Below are 20,614 nucleotides of genomic sequence, written 5' to 3' on the forward strand. Positions count from 1 at the left end.
GGCTCTCACCAGACTCTTCGGCTAGTTTCAGTTATGTGGCTTGGCCTCGGGAACACATTTTTCCCCTTTGCAAAGCAATTCCCCCACCCTGTAACATACCCACTCATCCTCACTTTGTCTCTTATTCTTCTGTCTGGGCTATCTTTTCCTTTTCCAAAAACATGAACAGCACATTCACTGCCCACGGAGTCAGGGAGTAATGAATTAACGCATGTGTGGGTGTTTGGCTGAGGATTTATGCCGTGGCTAAGGGGGCAGCTACCTCTCAGCTTGCGTCCTTATTGCTAATGTGAATATAGGCCTACTGTTGGCAGTTTTTGTGACACTCCAAAATTGAGATATTCATATGAAAGCTCCCAAATTTGTTGGGGAAAAAATCCACCATGGGTCATCACAGAGTACAAATTCTGGGTGGGCTGAATCTCATCCACAGGTTGCTGGTCAGAAAGCTCTGCTTTAAAGCACAGCTTAAGGGCAGCCCTGGTGGTGCAGCGGTTTAGCGCCGCCTGCAGCCTGGGGTGTGATCCTGGAGGCCCAGGATTGAGTCCCACATCAGGCTTCTTGCATGGAACCTGCTTCTCCCTCTGCCTGTGTCTCTGCGCCTCTCTGTGTCTCTCATGAATAAATAAATAAAATCTTTAAAAAAAAATAAAGCATGGCTTAAGTCACATTTTCTTGAAACCTTCCTAACCATTCCAGCCCTCAGTGATCTTTAAACTATGCCTCCCTAGTTACCTCTAAAGATTTGAAGGCTTTATTTTATAATTGTTCAGCGTTTGCCAGCCTTGTCCCTCTGAATAGGATCGTTCCCAGATGGCATATAATAATAGATGGTCAGTCACTACCTAACAGCCCCTGGGCTAAGCATGTTGGAGCTACATCAAATTCAGGCAGAAGCTAGGGGCAGCTCCTTGAGTAGATCTACAAGGGCAGATCGGAAGTCACAAGCCTCAATTTCTAGCCCTCCATCTGCTCTCTGACGTTGGACCTACTTCCTTGTCTATGTATTAGAAATGCGAGGGATTCCTTTTTTAAAAAATATTTATTTGACAGCACAAGCAAGGGGAGGGGCAGAGGGAGAAGCAGGCTCTTTGTAGGGCAGGGAGCCTGATGTGGGACTTGATCCCAGGACCCTGGGATCATGACCTGAGCCCAAGGCAGACGCATAACTAATTGAGCCACCCAGGTGCCCACCAGTAATTCTTTAATTCATTTCTGGTTCTAAGTTTCTATTATCCTGTAATACTGTATTTTAAACAACTGAGCTGAGAAGTTTCTGTTACTGAAATAGCTTTTCGTTGAGCCTGAAATGTCCAAATCATACCATCAGCATTTTCTCATTCACATCAATCAGATGGCCTTTGTCATGAGTACAGTGGTGTGTCTCATGGCAGTGGCTTTCCAGGAAAGTCATTGTGGCATCGTGACCTTTTCTCTCTGATGCTTCTTCCTCCAAGCGGGAGAGGTGGTTATGTGTCCCTATGGCTCACTCTTGCTAATTTTGTTTCCACCTTGCTATTACCACTTGGACTTTGGAAGAGAATGCTCAAAAAGGGTGGGAAAAGAACAATTTAATACCCTCTTCAAAGTGGGGCATGTGCACCAAGTGAACTATAGTTCTGACCCCTCCCTGCTTCTGAAGCCTGAGCTTCAGAAGGCTGGAGGGTTCCCAGATGATTTATTTCTTCACCTAAGAAACCAGAAAACAGTTCATTAAATGGTTGGGAGATGTTATGCCCATTTTAGAGATGGTGTGACTGAGGTCCAGAGAGAAGGTCTAAAGGGACAGTGCCCCCAGTCCCAGAGCCCAGAACTTTTCGAAGGATCTCCTCCAAAACTTTTTCCAGAGCAAACACCACAGAATTTAGTGACTATAGTACTTTATCAGTGTTGTTTCCCATCTAATGTACTATGAATCGTTTTTATTTTCTTACCTATAAAATGAATAATGTCAAATTCTGGAAGTACAAGAAAGTACTCTTAGAAAGAAGGACAACATATTTTGTCATAAACACATATCCAGGATTCATCTGTACAAAATACTTTCCCATGTGCTTTCAGTATGTTGCCCATTTGTCCTTCCAGTATTTCTGTATGTGGTACACTTATCCTGCATTTTACAAATAAGGAAATTAGTAACATCTTAAGCTACTTGGCTCTTAAGGACAGATTTGGGATTTTGTTCATTGTCTTTATACAGTATCCTTTAATACATAACAAGTCACATTTATGTTCTTTTGATTCAGGTAATAATTCTGTAAGGTTAGTATAGCAGCTATTACTCCTTTTATATATAAGGAGACAATGTTTGGGTGATATTTGGAAGATACAACCCAAGAAAAGATGACTGACAAAGATTGTGCCATTTTCTCTGGCACTTACCCTAAAAGTTCAAAAGCTAATGCTCTTTAGCAAAAACATTCTTTTTTACTTTTTTTTTTAATTTTTTTAATTTTTATTTATTTATGATAGTCACAGAGAGAGAGAGGCAGAGACACAGGCAGAGGGAGAAGCAGGCTCCATGCACCGGGAGCCCGATGTGGGATTCGATCCCGGGTCTCCAGGATCATGCCCTGGGCCAAAGGCAGGCGCCAAACCACTGCGCCACCCAGGGATCCCTCTTTTTTACTTTTTTTAAAGACCTATATATTCAAAGGGAGGAGGAGCAGAGAGGCAGGCAGAGGGACAAGCAGACTGCACTCAGTGCAGATCCTGACCTAAGGCTTGATTGATGTTCATGATTCTCAGGTCATTACCTGAGACGAAATCAAGAGTTGGATGCTTATGGGACACCTGGGTGGCTCAGCAGTTGAGCTGATGCTTAACCGACTGAACCACCCAAACACCCCAGAAACAATTGAACTGTAGAAAACATTTGTTTTGTGTAGGACAAGACAGTAAAGAATAGTGGATATTATTTCCTCTCCCTGCCAAATAAATACACAACTGTGTGTGTGGTGTGTGTTTGTTTTTAGGTAGGCTCCATGCTGGGTGTGGAACCCAATATGGGGCTTGAATTCACAACCCGGAGATCAGGACCTGACCTAAGAACAAGAGTCCTATGCTTAACCAACTGAGCCACCCAGGTGCCCCAATGTGTGTCCTTTTAAAACTGCTTCTCAGTATAAACGTTAAGGACATTATAGAGTTAGATTCCAATGTGATCCCTGTCATTCATGAACTGTATGACTTTGGGAAATGTCCTCAACCTCTCCGAGGCTTAGTCTTCTCAACTGTAAAATGAGGAGGATGACTACTGTCACAACCAGGATGCTGTGCAATGGTCCCGCATTGATAGAGTAGTTAAGAACTTTATTTTGTAAATGAAGAAAAAGGATTGTCATTTTGGAATACTTGGAGCTGTGTAATTTAAACAACGGTGCTAATGTTATTTTGAGGATATGGGGTATGTAGTTTAATAGCACAAACTGGAGCCAGATCACTGGGGGTTGAGTCCTGGTTCTGCCATTTACTAATGTCCACTTTGAACACCTTGCTTTACCACTCTGTGCCTTAATTTTAAGTGATAATGATAGTACTTGTAGGGTTGTTGAGAGGATTAAACAAATATACACATAAAGCTCTTAGGATAACACCTGACCAAAGTAAATGCTCTATAAGTGAGGGCTAGTATTACTTTGACAAGCATAAATGCCAACAGCTCCCTACTCTTTCTCCTTATTAAATCAAAAGAAAAAAAACACGTCCACAGAGTTTGGTTAGGGGCCACAGCCAGCCTAGAGACAATCCTGGTAAACAGTGCTATTCTGCTAAGGTCTGTATTTATGAAGAAGGGCAGAAAAGCCACTTCTTTTTGCTGCTTCCTCTTCAGTTTTCTCTTTAGACCTCTTTTCCTTTCATGCTTCTCTGCTCCAGGTTTTTCCTGTTTAATGTTTTCTTTCTTCCACATACGAATTGAACAAACATCTTCAAAAACTGTCCACATATCTTTATGCCAAACCAGCTGCCCTTTTTCTAAGGAGCTCCCTCCTATGTGTCCCTTCCTGATCCCCTTGTAGCTCACAGTATTACGTATTCAAGGGTGTAATGGGAAGAGAGATGAACAAGTTATAGGGCAATTTTGTTTCTGCCTTTACCTTTGTTCCCCCTGGCGCCTTCAGAGCCCTCTTGGGACCAGTGCAGCCCACTGTGACCCACTAGCTAATTTCACTTAATTAACCAGTTCCTACCTTTGATTTTTTTTATCCTGATTGTTTTTATAACATTAGTGAGATATAATTCACATACTATACAATTCGCCTACTGAAAATGTACCATTCAGTGGTTTTTAGTATATATCCACAGTTGTGCAATTGTCATCGCAATCAATTTCAGAACATTTTTGCCCCAAAAGAAACTCACTACTATTTTAAGCACTCCCCACCTCTGCTGCCTCCCAGCCCTAGGCAACCACAAATCTACTTTATGTTCTTTAGATCTGTCTATTCTGTCGCCCAGATTCTTACTTGCCAACCCTGTCCTTTTTTTTTTTTAAGGTTTTATTTATTTGAGAGAGAGTACAAGTGGGGATGTGGGGGGAGTGGCAGGGAGAGGGAGAAGCAGGCTCCCACTGAACACAGAGCCGGATCACGACCTGAGCTGAAGACAGATGTCCAGCTGAGCCACCCAGGTACCCTGGTCCTGTCTTTTTTCAAAATAACTGGAAATTCACATTTCAGAAGCTATTTGGACTCATCCCACCTGCTTGATCCCAGCTTTACTGGGTTCTTTTAATTCCAAAGATACTGGGATCCCTGGGTGGCTTGGCGGTTTGGCGCCTGCCTTTGGCCCAGGGCGCGATCCTGGAGTCCTGGGATCGAGTCCCGTGTCGGGCTCCAGGCATGGAGCCTGCTTGTCCCTCTGCCTGAGTCTCTGCCTCTCTCTCTCTGTCTATCATAAATAAATAAATAAATCTTTAAAAAAAATTCCAAAGATACTTAGACCATGTTCTAAAAATTCGGATACATTGCTGCATGAAGCTCTGAAGTCAATATATGAAGTCACAACTCCCCTTTAAATTGTTCCTTAAGCAAGGGAACTGGCTTCTGGTTCTATTATATACCTTATTTCAACCTTCTATCTTTAGTGGTCTGTTTCAGTGACACTTAATCCAGGTCTCCTGGATTCCAAAGCTCTTGGCGCCATGCTCCTTAGGAAGAGATCCTTAATGTCATATTCTCATATCCAAATTCCATATTCCTTATTGCTATCTATAGCGCCCTTAGCCTCCCACTCCCCAGACTGCAGCTGTCTTGGATTCCTCTTAGACTCCCATTCCCTGCACTCATTCCTTAGTTATATTGATCAACCCCCTTTTCCCTTCCTTGTGTCTCTTAATTGTGTCTCTTGTGTCCTTTCCATTTGAAGCATAGCTCAAAATCATCTTTATCTTTTCTTTTTCTTTTTAAATCAGCAGATGTGGGGCACCTGGGTAACTCAGTCTGTTAGGCCTCTGCCTTCAGCTTGGGTCATGATCCCGGTGTCCTGGCATGGAGCCCCACATTCGGGCTCTCTGCTTGACAGGGAGTCTGCTTTTCCCTCTCCCTCTGCTGCTCCCCCTGCTTATGTTCTCTTTCTGTGTCAAATAAATAAAGTCTTAAAAAAAAATCAGCAGATGTTATTTGTATGTTGGGATAAATGACGATTTTTGTTTTCTGTATTTGTTTCTGTGTAAAATCAAACATGATACTATTTGAATTCCATCTAGGGATCTTTGTGCTTGGAGGAGGCTGCAAATGGTAGATATTAAAATAGCTGTTGAGGGAAGCCTGGGTGGCTCAGCGATTGAGTGTCTGCCTCTGGCCCAGGGCCTGATCCTGGGGTCCCGGGATCGAGTCCCACGTTGGGCTCCCTGCATAGAGCCTGCTTCTCCCTCTGCCTGTGTCTCTGCCTGTGTGTGTGTCTTTCGTGAATAAATAAAATCTTTTATATATATATTTTTTATTTCTTTATTCATGAGAGACACAGAGAGAGAGGCAGAGACACAGGCAGGAGATGTGGGACTCGATCCTGGGTCTCCAGGATCACACCCTGGGCTGCAGGCGGTGCTAAACCGCTGTGCCACCGGGGCTGCCCGAATAAATAAAATCTTAAAAAAAACCAAACTGGTTTTAAAACCAAAAAGACAGCTGTTGAATGAACAAATGGATAAACTTCCAGCACTTGGTACTTTCCACCTCACATTGTTATTGGCCCTGCGTACATCTCCCTACCTGCAATGTCAAGTTCCTCCACTCATTTCATTCCCCTGCTCTGCACGTCACAAGGTTCCCCAAGTCATTTAAAATGCCTAACCTTCCAATGTGTACCTAAAGGTAGGAGCCAGGGGCTCTGCTTCCAGTTTTCTTCTGGAAACTTCCCGATTCGGGTGTTGGCCAAGTCTTTTCACTCTAAGGCTGTTTTTTTATCTGCCATAATAGCACCTACCTCACGGCTGGCACGTTAAAAATATTTGTCGCTCAAGTGTTTCTCTTAGGGAGTCATGACCCCCTAAAAAGAAAGGGAGTGAGGGAGGAGGAGCAAAGAACAAGAGGAAGGGCAGGCACGCTCGAGGAACTGCAGCAGGAGAGGGCAGCAAGGTCCTGGCCGAGTCCGACAGCGGGCGTTCTGGAGTGGCAGGAGTTCTGGCCAATAGAGGGCTCCGGCCCCGCCCCAGGTGCCCTTGCCCGGCTCCTATTGGCTCGGCTGCGGACGCCCGGAGCACCCAAGGCTCTCATTGGCCGCTAGGGCCCGCCTCTCCGAGCCGCCTGGCTGGCTGAGCGCTGCGGCTGAGTCCCGGCGTCCTCTGTACGTGAGTGTCGGGGACGCCGAGGCAGTGAAACGCTTTGTCGCAGACGCCGCAGGATGGGAACCGGGAGTCGGGATATACTAGACTAGCCGTTCTGGCCTGGCCACGATTTTCGGCACCCGGGGGTGTCCCATCGCATGGGCTCACATCGCTGCCCCGCCGTCTGTCAGGGAGACTTGGGGTCATTCAACTTCCCAAGCCCGTTTGCTCCTTCCGAGTCAGGAAAACTGAAGCACTCCATAAAGTCTGCTTTTTGTTCCTTTTCTAATTCCATTCTTGCTGGGACGTGCACCCCCATTTTACACATGCTTCATCATGCAGATAGTGTGTCCTTGTAAGGGTTAGGAATTGGTTTCATTAGAGCAGGTAACATCTGAGGAGCAGAAAATGACCTGCGGAAGTTATCAGCTGCGCATTCCTGACTGGCGCTGGACTGCTCCAGGCCAAGACCCCCGGCTCTAAGGGATACCACCTGCGCCCTCGCCGTCTTGCAATGGTTCCCGGACGCCTGGGAGGACCGTGCACCAGAGCACAGTCCTCAATAAAAACCCCAGACCCCAAGCAAAGACGAGGGCTCTCTTCTCCGGAGTTTCCCAGACACTCTGTACCGGCACCCTCTCTCTACCTTCAATAAAGTCGGCTGTCACCTCCTGCTGGCTTGAGTTTGATTTCTAGATTGCACGCAGGCAGGGACCCTCTTGGCTGGTTCCTCGAAAATGGGGCCCGCGCAAATGCCTACCTCAGGGGACTGGGATCCAGTAGACACTCGGCAAATGTGGGTTTTTTTTTTTTTAAGATTTTTTATTTATTCATGATAGACATAGAGAGAGGCAGAGAGACACAGGCAGAGGGAGAAGCGGGCTCCACGCAGGGAACCCGAGGTCAGACTCCATCCCGGGTCTCCAGGATCACGCCCTGGGCCAAAGGCAGGCGCTAAACAGCTGAGCCACCCAGGGATCCCCCAAATGTGGGCTCTTTAATTGGGCACCCACGTGGCAGGGCAGACTTTTCTGTTCCCCCCAAAAATCTAGCCTCGGGGTGTTTGGTAGGTCGGGGCCTCTCCCAGGGTCTAGCTGGGGACTCTGATAACTTTCCAGAAAAAAGTAGTTGTAGAGGAAAACAGGACTGTAAAGGAAAAGGGAGGTTCCTACTACTCACTGCTGTAGTCTTCCCTGAAAAGAAGATAGAAAGCCAGGCGGGTCACCCACCTAAGCTCAAATAAATGTTCCTGATGGTTAGGGGGGATATGGAGAAACTAGTGCCAGTACTTCTAGGCGCCGCTTCCACTGTTGTGTTCCTCATGGATTTTTTTTTTTTCCTCTAGAGGTAAAAAAAGTTAAGCCAACTCAAAATACCTAACAAAAGCACAGTATCTCCATTTTCCTTCAGCATTTAATCTTTTTGAACTATGCACAAGAAGTGCCACTTCGCTGTTGGATGATTTGGAGGAGACTGAGCCATGGAGTCTGTGTATACAGTACTGTGAAGGGATATACCTATCGTGTTTGAATTGCAAGCACAACCTTAAAGATGGGAATGAGGATTGTACTCTACTCAAAAGCCACTTTATTAAAAAGCAAAAAAAAAAAAAAAATTTAAAGATTTTATTTATTCATGACAGACAGAGAGAGAGGGAGAGGCAGGCTCCATGCAGGGAGCTGGATGTGGGACTCAATCCTGACACTCTAGGATCACCCCCTGAGCCAAAGGCGGATGCCCAACTGCTGAGCCACCCAGGCGTCCCCAAAACAAAACTTTTTAATGGCAATATTTGAAGAAGGAAGGAAGAAATTTACTTTTGTTTCCAAATTTGTCCTCAGCCTTCTTTTCTTTAACACATCTCAGTATTGAGTCCTACCTCTCCAGTATGACATTTAACTTGAATAAAAAATGATTTAATTTGGGGCCTCTGGGTGGCTCAGTTGGTTAAGCATCAGTCTCTAGCTCCGGTCATGATCCTGGGGGCCTGGGATCCCCTGTTCAGCAGGGAGCCTGCTTCTCCCTCTCCCTTTGCCTTCCACTCCCCCTGCTTCTACTCTCTCTCAAATAAATAAAATCTTTTAAAAAATGATTTAATTCAATTCACTGATGGAATTCTAATGTGTAGCAATTAAGTTCCATCGTATTTAGAGAGTGTTCTGGTTCCTTCTTCAGAAACAAAGAAAACATTAAAGCTTGTAAAATTTCAGGATATAGTATTTCAGGCACATATTCCTAATGCAGGTTTTTATTACTTTGCAATTTTGTGTGAATTCCCAGAATGCAATACCCGTAATCAAATAAAATCCAAATGCATCCCAAAGTAAAACTGGACTAGTTTAAAACTACCAATAATTTAGTGTCATTATTTATCCTAATAAGAACTTTAAATAAGGGAACATATACAGTATCTTGACATTTCACAAAAGCTAATATGTTCCTAAGGTTGAGAACCAGTAAACTGGATGGTCAAATGGTCTGAATGTCCCTCACGGCATCTATATGAGGAGGACAGAGGGAAACCTTGAGTAGGAGACCTATTTTGAACAAAAACACCAGGAAGATTTTAAAAAATACTTCGTCCAGGCCCCATCTGCCAAAGATTGTGATTTGCCTAGGCATCTGCATTTTTTAAAGCTCTGCAAGTGATTCCAATGTGCAGCCAAGGCTGGAACTATGGTCTAGGCAGAAATGTTCCATTTCCTCTGAATAAAAATAAGTTACTCTTTAATGAAGAAATTAAGCAGTTGTAAATAATACCAACAAGGAATTAAAAGATTTTTCCCAATGGGAAAATCAAGACACTATATAAGGAATTCATGTATTTAGAAATCTGGAAGAGCAAAGCAAAGTATGATACATTCTTAGATGTATTTTATAAGCTGTATTCCATTTGTAATGGAGTAATGCTTGTAAATGATCTAATCAAGACCAAAGGAAGAGGTGACCGGCATCACCGTGGTCACGGATTTCCAATTTAAAGGTGGTAAGTTTCCAATGGCTTTTGAAACGGGAGTGAAAAAAAAAAAAAAAAAAGAGATGGAGAAAAGTGTTTATCATGCTATTTTAGTATTTAAAAGCCTTGAAAAGTTAAGAGGCCCTTGGCTTCTCTGGTGTGTGGTTATTGCTTATTAACATATTTGTTTTTTTTTTTTTTTTTTTTTTTGCTTATTAACATATTTGACCTATTATCGGCATGAATACAAATTCTGCAGGGAAAAGACTAACATGTTAGAAGATGAAGTTTATAGATCCTCTGTGGTTTCATTTTTCTGATCTATTCATGGCTCCATTAGCATGAATAGTTAAGAAACTCCTAAATCAAAATAAAATATTAATTATACTCCACAATATATATAGCTGCTGGCTATTAAGTGTTGTTTAAATGCTGTTTCTGTGATAACCTCAATTTTACCATTAAAACTCTTATAATTAAAGTCACATCCTTTACATAATATTTATTCTGTATAGGATTTACTCACATACAATGACGTCAACTTTAAGACAATTGACTATTATTTGTATAAAGGCATCTTATAAAATAGGGTAATACACAATGCACCTCAATGAATTAAGCTGATATGCTAGGATTCAGAAAATATGATCATTCTAACTCCTATTTTTGCCATTTTTTCATTGGGTTGCCTTAGGGAGGTTGCTTTACCATTCTGTGCCTCAATTTCTTTACCTTTCATGTGAGATAACTGTCCTATTTCATAGATATGTAAAGAATAACATAAAAATTATTAAATACTTTGCAAATATAAAATGCTATATAAGTGATAAATAGTAATACTGATCCACTTTAATATAACATAACATAGAACTTTCCATTTATAATCTAAAGTTTGGTCCTCCAACACCTATTATCACCCTTGCCAGTTAAATACATCTTACACTATATTGCTTTTAGTGATTTTTCCATAGTATGACATTTCCACAGTATTACTTAATTTAGGAGATTATACATATGTATCTCCAATAGTGGAAATTTCAATATATCTTAGTCTCACTTTGCACAGTAACTCTAATGAATTCAATTCTGAGCTCCTAACTAATTGACACACCAAACTTTCTTCATCCATTACGCAGTTGAAAAATTTGTTTTTCAAAAGTTTTGAGACATGGTAACTATAGAAGGAACATTGTACAGACCAAGGATGTGATCTGTTGCTCTATGTGACACTCTGATTACCAGCCTGTAAGCACAGTGAGTAATAGAGGTAATGAAGTGAGACCCCCAATGCTCAAAGGGAATTCAAAAAGCTCCCCAGTTTCAAGGTTTTGAGTGCTGCACTCCTGAGCTCTGCAGGAGTGTCTGGTGAAAGGCTCATAGGGGGTAATAAGAGTACCTCTGATTTTAGAGTTTCTTAAATGGTGAGCTTCTCTACAATTCATTTGAAGAAAGAGTTTCTTGGGTCAAAAAGAAAAAAATCTCTTAAACCACTGATCTACTCCATTTTGCTTCCTCCAGCCACTAGGCATGACTGCAATGTTGCTTTATTTTGTAAAACTTCTTCCCATCACCACACACTCTTGAGGACCACAGAGTTAGAAGGGTTTTCAGAAGCCGATAAACAGCATTTACTATTAAAAGCAAACTTTGTTCTGACCAACTCCCACTATCTTGCTAATATTAAAAAAAAAAATCCTTGGCATAAATAAAGCTTATCGTAACAGATTATATACTTATCCCCCTATTTAACATTTCCTCATATTTAAAAGCCAAAGAATTTTTTGTTTTCTCAGAAACCATTAGTGGACAGTCTCACTCTAGGAAATAATTGGTCTCTAATGTCTTAGATACATATGATAACTGGGGTTATTATTTACAACTTACAAACATGTCACAAAGTTTCTTTTATGATATGAAAATGGTAGAACAGATATGCTGTCTAGTTTGATGAACTTGATAGCTGTTTTGTGGGGAATAGCTTGATGTTTGTTATAAACAATGAGGAAGCATTATTTCAGGTAACTGTACAGGTGCTGGTGGCACTGTGTTCAGTGGACTTTGCTGACATTCATGCTGATGTTTGCATGCAGAAGCATAAGAGAACATTTAGATACAGACTAAAGTGCGTTAGAGCATACACATGCAAGCACTACTTCATTCTCATGAATAAAGCTCCAATCACTCATTTTTCCTATTGGCTCCATGGACTAAAATTCATATAATAATTTTAAAAGATGTTACCATCTGGCGAGACTAAAGAACAACACGTGTTCCCTCCCTTATTTGGATATGACTTAATTGTTAAGAGTCTTGATTCAGGAACAGTCATGCTGGGAAAACAATGAACTTGGTTCATACCATCCAGTCTTGAAGCAACTGGAAATTTACCATCAGGGGAATCTTGAAAAGGTCTCAGCATTAAGTACCATGAAACAAAAACAAACGGTTATTCATCTATTTGTAAAAAATGTTTTAGAAATTAACCATTTTAGTCCTCCAATCGGTATCAAGGACAATCATTAATTAAAGAATAAGAGAAAAAAATAAAATGAAAAGTATCATCTTGAGGGATGTCATGATATTTAGAAATACGGTATAATACATGGAGCCTCTATCAAAATTAAATTATATCAAGCCTAACTGTAATAATCTGTAGCAACCCTCAGTAAGGACAGTTCTTCCAGGATTCAGATTTTATCTTCTGAACTAAAATAATGCTTCTCTGATTTAACTGTACTTTTAGAATACTTAATAATTCAAACAGAGGAGGAGTTTATTTAACTTTAAAGATTTTTTAAAAGTAATCTCTACACCCAACTTGGGCTCAAACTTACAACCCCCAAGATGAAGAGTCGCAGCCAGGCGCCCCTTACAGGGAGGTAGTTTCAATTCACCTTTGTATCCTAGGAGAAAAGTTTGTTTTGAAAAATTATATAAACAAGATTAAAAAAATGTTTAAAGCATGTAAGAGAGTAACTTGTTCAAAGAGTGTTATAATAACATTTACACATAAATAATCTGACATTAAAAACATGTCAGTAGACTCTGTAGGGACATCACTGCGCACTCTTGGATAACTCTAGTCCAAGTTATTATGTGTTCTTGAAGATTATGAAGTTCCTCCTTCATACTTTCTAATGCTAATAGGCTTTTTTCTAATTACTGCAGATTGGTGAGGTTTGACTTCAATTCTTTGCCACTTCAGAAGACAATATGGAGAGAGGGCTGTTTAAAGTCAAAACCTGTCTATCATCAGTCCCATCACTTAAACTTTCTTATTAATTTCCTCATTTGTAAATTAGAGACAATAATATTTACCTTGCTGATTAGGTGAGAAAATGTGTGAGAGTACTTTAGAAATAATATAGAAGAACAATAAATGTTAGAAATTCCTCTCAAGAACTGGTAACCTCCAATTTTCTTGTTTATCATTTTTGGGGTTTTTTTGTTGTTTGTTTTTCCTTTAGAGAGAATTAATTATATTGACAGATCTTCACAAACTGCCTTGACTTTTAGGCAGTACTTGTTTCCTGCTTTAGAAAATGATGTCCGTATGTAATCTGCCATCTGCCACTACATTAGGTTTTTGTGTGTGTGTGTTTTAAAACAATACTGACTAGAAAAGAGTCATCTTTAACTTAATGACAAAAAAAAAAATCAAACTATGAATGGTTTCAAATATTTTAGATTTGCCACCTACCATAATCCTAAAACAATATCTAGGATATTGGGATACTGAAAGGTGGTTTTAGAACTGAAATTAATAGAAAGACTTATTAGTTCAGTCAGGTAGGGTGCCAGACCCTTAAATGTGCTCTTACCTGGTTCCCTGTGAAAATTCAGTATTGGTAGTTTGTGTTTTTGGAACACCTTGAAATTATCTTACATAAAGTTTGGTTGTGGTAAATTTATTTAAAATATTTTCTTTGAGAAACATTTGCTAAGTAGATCGTTCAATATTAAAAGAAAAAAGGTAACTCTGTAATAAAAGGAAGAGGATTAATTGTTCATCCATCATGCCAACTTAAGCTAGGTCTTTCTTTCCAGTGCAGCAACATATTTTAGGGCAACAAAGTTCAGAATGGATAAAATGACCTGTTTAGAAAGCATGCAAGTTATATTAGGTCATTACCGTTAAATCAGTCTGATAAATTTGTGAACCAGACTCTGACCACGGAAAGAGAAAGATACAGGAAGTCAGTGTAAGTTGCAGACATGCCAGCTCTGTTGGTTCATATGTCAGCTACCTAATGTTGGGCTTTATTTCCTTCTCATCTTCTTCTTCACTATCATCAACTTGTTGTATGACCAGATCTGCAGACCCATCCTCTACAATCTCCACGTATGATCTATTCTCGTCTTCACTCAAGTGCCACCTGGAATCCTTATCTCCATCTGATGGGGACATAAGATGCTGTTCAGCTTCCAAATCGATGGGGAGGCTGTCTATGCCCACTTCAGCAAGGCACTCATTACAGAGTCTGTAGCGCCTGGTTCCTTCCTGGACCACTTGCCCTGTTAGATCGGTCACATGGCGTTTGCATTTTCTGCAGATTAATTTGCATGCCTGGTGAATCTGTGTAGAGATTGAGACAGTGATAAAAATGGATTTTTCAAAAGCAGCACAGTTGGATATCTAGGTACCAGTTTATAAACTTAAGATGTCCAAAGCCAAGCACTAATATTAAGTTAACATCTAATTATTAGAAAAAGATCACAGGTTTTGGTGATAAATCTACATCACAAATAAATAACACCTTTCTCTAAATGATGGCTGTAACATTTTTATGATTAATAAAACATATTAATGTCACACATCCCTTAATCCAACAGTATTTTGATATCCGAGGTAACAAGGGACACCTTCTCAGAATAATAATAATTGCAAATACTAAGTTTATCACATGTACTATTTTAAGGACTTTATATACCTTAATTTTGAGAAGGGAGAAACCTCATTTCATATGTTAGTTTATTGTTATCAGCTAGAGAAAGAAAAATATATTATCCCAAATTTAAATTTATCAAAACATATTTTTGGATAGAAGGCTTACTTGTCACTTCTATTAATGAACTATCTTGTGGAAAGAGGACTAGACTAGCAACAGGAAGGCTTGGGTTCTAGCCCTGCTTTTGTCATCTACTAGCCATGTACCTTGAAGCAAGTAGTTGAAAACAATATAAACCTGCTTCCAGGGTGATAGTCAAAATATTTAACAATTAGTAAGGTATGGACACCACCGAAACAGAATAGAAGCCTGACAATCAAAATGGACATTGGTCATGACAACAAGTGTGGTGGTTCTGCTATGGATCAGCCTATTATTATCCCTGCCTACTTCCTTATTACTAATGAGAATACAAAAAAAAAAAAAAAAGAGGGAGAGAGAGAGAATACAACTCGGGTTGTGAGGACCAAATGAGTTAATGTGTGTGAAGTGCTTTGGAAAAAAATTATAACTGATGAATAATTACATAATTATAGTTACTAATAAACATCTTTAATTGTTGTCAGAGCAGACTATGGGTTGTACTCTAAAAGCCATTACAATTAATTTTATAATGTCAAATTAATATTTATGGCATATTCATTTAGATAAAATCAGAACAGTATGGAAGTAGCCACAAAAAAACAAAACAAAACAAAAAAAACCCAAGTAGCCACCAAAACAAAAACAAAAACAAAGACAAACTAATGCATGCAGTCTCGTAAAATATCTAGGAAAATGTATGAGACTACAGTTCAGTATAGTAATTTTCTGCTTAACTATTGACATATTAATCAGTAAACAACTTGAATGTACTCTCATTGTTCCCCAGATAGTAATGTTATGGGTATAATATGTGATAGTTTTTGTTAGAAAGTTCTGGCACAGATATGTGTTTATCCCCATCCCATCAATTCCAATACAATTATGCAATCAAAGAAATTAAGCAACACACTATGTTAAAATTGAAAATGTCATCACAAACTCATTATTTAGAAAATATATATCTTCTACCTCTAACCATTGAATAACCTAAGGAGACAAGAACCAACATCAAATTATCCTCACTGAACAAAACTGAAAATCTGAGTTCCTTTTTTTTTTTTAAGATTATTTATTTATTTATTCATAGAGACACACAAAGAGAGAGAGAGAGAGGCAGAGACACAGGCAGAGGGAGAAGCAGGCTCCATGCAGAGAGCCTGATGTGGGACTCGATCCAGGGTCTCCAGGATCATGCCCTAGGCTGCAGGCGGTGCTAAACCGCTGCGCCACTGGGGCTGCCCCAAATCTGAGTTCCTAAAAGAGCAATAATTGTTATAGATCAAACACAATGAACCAGTGAAAATTCATGAGTCTGTATGCTACTTAAAAAATACAAAGCCAGAAAAAATTCATATTACCATTTAAAACTGCTATTAAATCAACTCTTTATTTTGATAATCGATAAAGGGAAAGAATTAAATATTTATCTTGTTTCTCCTGTAGTAACTGTATTTCAAAGTAACTGAATAGTCCCAATAGAAGATAGTTTTGTTTTGTTTTGTTTTTAAAGATTTTATTTATCTATTCATGAAACACACACAGAGAGAGAGAGAGAGAGAGAGGCAGAAACACAGGCAGAAGAAGAACCAGCTCCATGAGGGAGCCCCACACGGGACTCAATCCTGGGTCTCCAGGATCATGCTCTGAGCCAAAGGCAGGCACTAAATCGCTGAGCCACCTGGGCTGTCCAGAAGATAGTTTTACTTTATAGAATTCTAACTAATAATATAGAAGAAATGATAAAATTAGTAAATCATTCTACAACTCAAGTAAAATCAGTAATTTGGACAGAGTTTATCAAATGACAATTAATACCATAAAATGAACAGTTGATGGGGAAATGTATAGTAACATACGTAATACCAAAATAGTTCCACAGATTCCTTTCTGATCATAAGGTGGCACCTAAAACTGAATAATGGTGGGATCACGGTATCATTACCCTAGTTTAGTGACCAATCTTAATATGAATGGGTCTAGTAGATATTACATGTCTCCTAATGTGACACATTATGAGACAAACGATTTCACCCTTGATGTGTTCTAGCTGAAAGTATTTACCTTGAATCCATTAAGCCTTTATTTTATTTTATTATTTTTTTTAAAGATTTTATTTATTCATTCATGATAGACACACACACACACACACACACACACACACACACACAGAGGCAGAGACACAGGCAGAGGGAGAAGCAGGCCCCATGCAGGGAGCCTGATGTGGACCTTGATCCAGGGTCCCCAGGATCACGACCTGGGCCAAAGGTGGCGCTAAACCGCTGAGCCACCCAGGCCGCCTCCATTAAGCCTTTAGATAAAATATCTGGTTTCTAGAAAATGCAGGGGTGGGGAGGTATAGAGGAAAAAGCTAAATGACACCAAAGAAAGCAAGCAGAGAAATCAAGAAGTAGGGTATTTTGTAAAACAATTGTCTTGATATCTTCAGTAAGTCAGTGTTATGGAAATAAAAAGAGGGCTGGGAGACTATGCTCTCTTAAAAACATATTTAAGGGACTTAACAATGAGGGGTAATAAAGGATACTGCATTGAATATTGGTTTGAACAAACCAGTTATAAAAGATATTGGGGGATTACAGGGAAACTTGAAATTGAACTACTGGATGTTAGATAAAATTTTATTGAGATGGAAAGGTAGATAGAGACTGTTCACTAAAGAGAGGAGGCACAAACAATATGACTTAATTTGGTTTTATTTATTTATTTATGCATGAGAGACATAGAGAGAGAGGTAGAGACACAGGCAGAGAGAGAAGCAGGCTCCATGCAAAGAGCTGGACATGGGATTCCATCCCGGGTCTCCAGGATCCCACCCTGGGCTGAAAGCAGCGCTAAACCTCTGAGCCACCCGGGCTGCCCTCTAATTTTTTTTTTTTAAGATTTTATTTATTTATTCATGAGACATACACAGAGAGAGAGGCAGAGCCACAGGCAGAGGGAGAAGCAGGCTCCATGTAGGGAGCTCGATGTGGGACTCGATCCCGGGTCTCTAGGATCATGCCCTGGGCTGAAGGCGGCGCTAAACCGCTGAGCCACTCGGGCTGCCCTCTAATTTGGTTTAAAAAAAAAAATCCATATATATGTATGTGATAGAATTTTAAGAGTGGTAGTCTTTGGGTGGTGAAAATAAAGTATTTTTATTTTTTTATTAATTTTTATTATTATTATTATTTTTTTTTATGATAGTCACAGAGAGAGAGAGGCAGAGACACAGGCAGAGGGAGAAGCAGGCTCCATGCACCGGGAGTCCGACGTGGGATTCAATCCCGGGTCTCCAGGATCGCTCCCTGGGCCAAAGGCAGGTGCTAAACCGCTGTGCCACCCAGGGATCCCCTATTTTTATTTCCTTATTTTTAGTTTTTATAGTGCATATTCATTGCTTCCATAATAATAAAAGGTTTTTTTTTCAATTAAAAAAAAAAAACTAGCTTCATTAGGTTAATGAAGGCAGAGATTTTGTCTGTTTTGCTCACTGCTGGATACCTAGCACTGAGAAAAGGAGCTGGCACATAGATGCTCAGTATATATTTGCTAAATAGCTAACTAAAAAGCAATGCATGAAGAAATCACCTTCACTGGAGAAGGTGAATTATGTACACCTTCACTGAAGAAGGTGATTTCTGTTCTTCTTCAGTGACCCACTGTCCTTTAAAGTCAAAAAGTGCTGATATAAATGGAATAGACGTATAAGTAATAGAACGCAGATTTCAGAAAACATTCTTGTCTCAAGATGAACAGTAGAGTAATTCCAAAAGTCCTTACCTTAGTAGCCCATCAGAGCACTGAACAGCAAATTCCCTGAGATTTTTCTGACTGCTGACAGTCCAATTTCTGGAATGGGCTCTATGGGCCACCTTGCTCCCTTTCTTGAGGAGACTATGTAGGACTAGAAATAGGGTAATGTAGACAGAGGACGGAAAGTAGAAACTGGACAGAGATCCTACCAGATAAGCAATCAAGAATCACTAGTAGATGCTGAGTATCTGAAGTGGTGACTCTAACCTAGAGATTCAGTTGTCTTTTTTTTTTTTTTAAAGATTTTATTTATTTACTCATGAGAAACACAAAGAGAGAGAGAGAGAGAGAGAGAGGGAGAGAGGGAGGCAGAGACACAGGCAGAGGGAGAAGCAGGCTCCATGCAGGGAGCCCCACGTGGGACTCGATACCGGGTCTCCAGGATCACGCCCTGGGCTAAAGGTGGCGCTAAACCGCTGAGCCACCAGGGCTGCCCGAGATTCAGGTATCTTTATCTTACATTGTCTTTGGCTCTTGAAAAGACCAGTATATAAAAAGATGTTCAATTTTAATTACAATGGGTATTTTTTAAAATTTTTAAATAAAATGGATATTCAAAAGAGTATCACCTAATTCAAGGCTTCAAAGGTGAATAAAAAGTATATATATATGTATTAAAGTATAAATTATGTACAAAGTAAAACCATGAAGTTGGAAGAAATTCTAATATGGTAGAGTTGTATGAAAAGATTTCTCTCAGTAAATTAGATGATCTGAAAGCATATAAATGCACACATTTCTTAAGAAGTAAAATGATGAGAAATCATGTACATACTGTTCGAAAATGGCTACTGAGGTGGTCTAGCCTGCTAAATCTTTTCCCACAGGCTTGACATGGATAGGGCCTTTCTCCTGTATGGCAGCGAAGGTGGCGCTTGAGGTCTGCCTTTCGCTTCACCACGTGTGTGCAGTATGGGCACTTGAACCGCATCCTGGGCAGATCATCTGTCAGGAGATAGTTCGATTAAATCACTGGAAAGTTCATCATTACAATTCTATTCTATTCTATTCTATTCTATTTATTTATTTATTTATTTATAAATATTTTATCTATTTATTTGAGAGAGAGAATGAGCTGGGAGAGGGGCAGAAGGACAAGCAGACTCCCTGCTGAGCAGAAAGCCTGATGCAGGACTGGATCCTTGGACCCTGGGATCATGACCCGAGCTAAAGGCAGTCGCTTAACTGACTGAGCCACCAGGCGTCCTATTTATTTATTTATGTTTAATATTTTATTTATTTATTTGACAGAGAGAGAGAGAGAGAGAGCACAAGTAGGGGGAGAAGCAAACTCCCTGCTGAGCAGGGAGCCCGAGGAGGAATTAGATCCCAGGACCCCAAGATCATGACTCGAGCTGAAGGCTCACCCTTAGTGACTGAGCCACCCAGGTGCCCCCAATCATAACAATTCTAGTAACATAAAGAATCCCAAAGGATTTGGTGAGTCCAATTTTGGAAAGGCAGGAGAAAAAGAGACGGAAGAAGACTTGATTGTTCATGCAATCCTGGCCAGAACTGTAACTGCAGCATTTGATACATTTACAAAGTTGGGGTAAATTTCGGCTCTCCGGATCCCTGGGTGGCTCAGCGATTTAGTGCTGCCTTCGGCCCAGGGCACAATCCTGGAGACCCGGGATCGAATCCCACGTCGGGCTCCCGGTGCATGGAGCCTGCTTCTCCCTCTGCCTATGTCTGCCTCTCTCTCTCTCTCTGTGTGACTATCATAAATAAATAAATAAATAAATAAATAAATAAATAAATAAATAAATAAATAAATATTAAAAAAAAGAAAAAATTTCAACTTTTGCACTCACCTTGTCATTCAGTGTTTCAGAGTCACTGGATTTGAAACGTAAAAAGGCAGTGCTGGATTTTAAAACTGGATATACAGAAAACCCCCACAAAAACAAAAACTAAAGAACTGTTGGTACAATACAAAAGTATTTCATATTAGAGCTTTTAAGTAATTTGTTTTATTACATATTTGTATCTCCTTGCCTTTTCTTTTCATATACTCATAATACTTTTAAAGGTGAAAAATGTCAA

General features: G+C 40.1%; 1 protein-coding gene across 3 annotated transcripts in view; it reads right to left on the reverse strand.

Annotated features, from left to right (window-relative positions):
* Positions 1-10,204: 10,204 nt before the first annotated feature.
* ZBTB8A (zinc finger and BTB domain containing 8A) overlaps positions 10,205-20,614 on the reverse strand; it is a 66,245-nt gene continuing 55,835 nt past the window's right edge. For all 3 annotated transcript variants that reach the window (XM_038531221.1, XM_038531223.1, XM_038531222.1), the window contains 2 exons: positions 19,344-19,513; positions 10,205-14,298 (listed from right to left, as the gene is read on the reverse strand). In XM_038531221.1, the coding sequence (XP_038387149.1) occupies positions 13,966-14,298; positions 19,344-19,513 (503 nt within the window). In that variant the 3' untranslated portion in view covers positions 10,205-13,965. The remainder of the gene's footprint in view (positions 14,299-19,343; positions 19,514-20,614) is intronic.

This window comes from Canis lupus, chromosome 2 (assembly GCF_011100685.1).
Source record: "Canis lupus familiaris isolate Mischka breed German Shepherd chromosome 2, alternate assembly UU_Cfam_GSD_1.0, whole genome shotgun sequence".
Classification (NCBI taxonomy): Eukaryota; Metazoa; Chordata; class Mammalia; order Carnivora; family Canidae; genus Canis; species Canis lupus.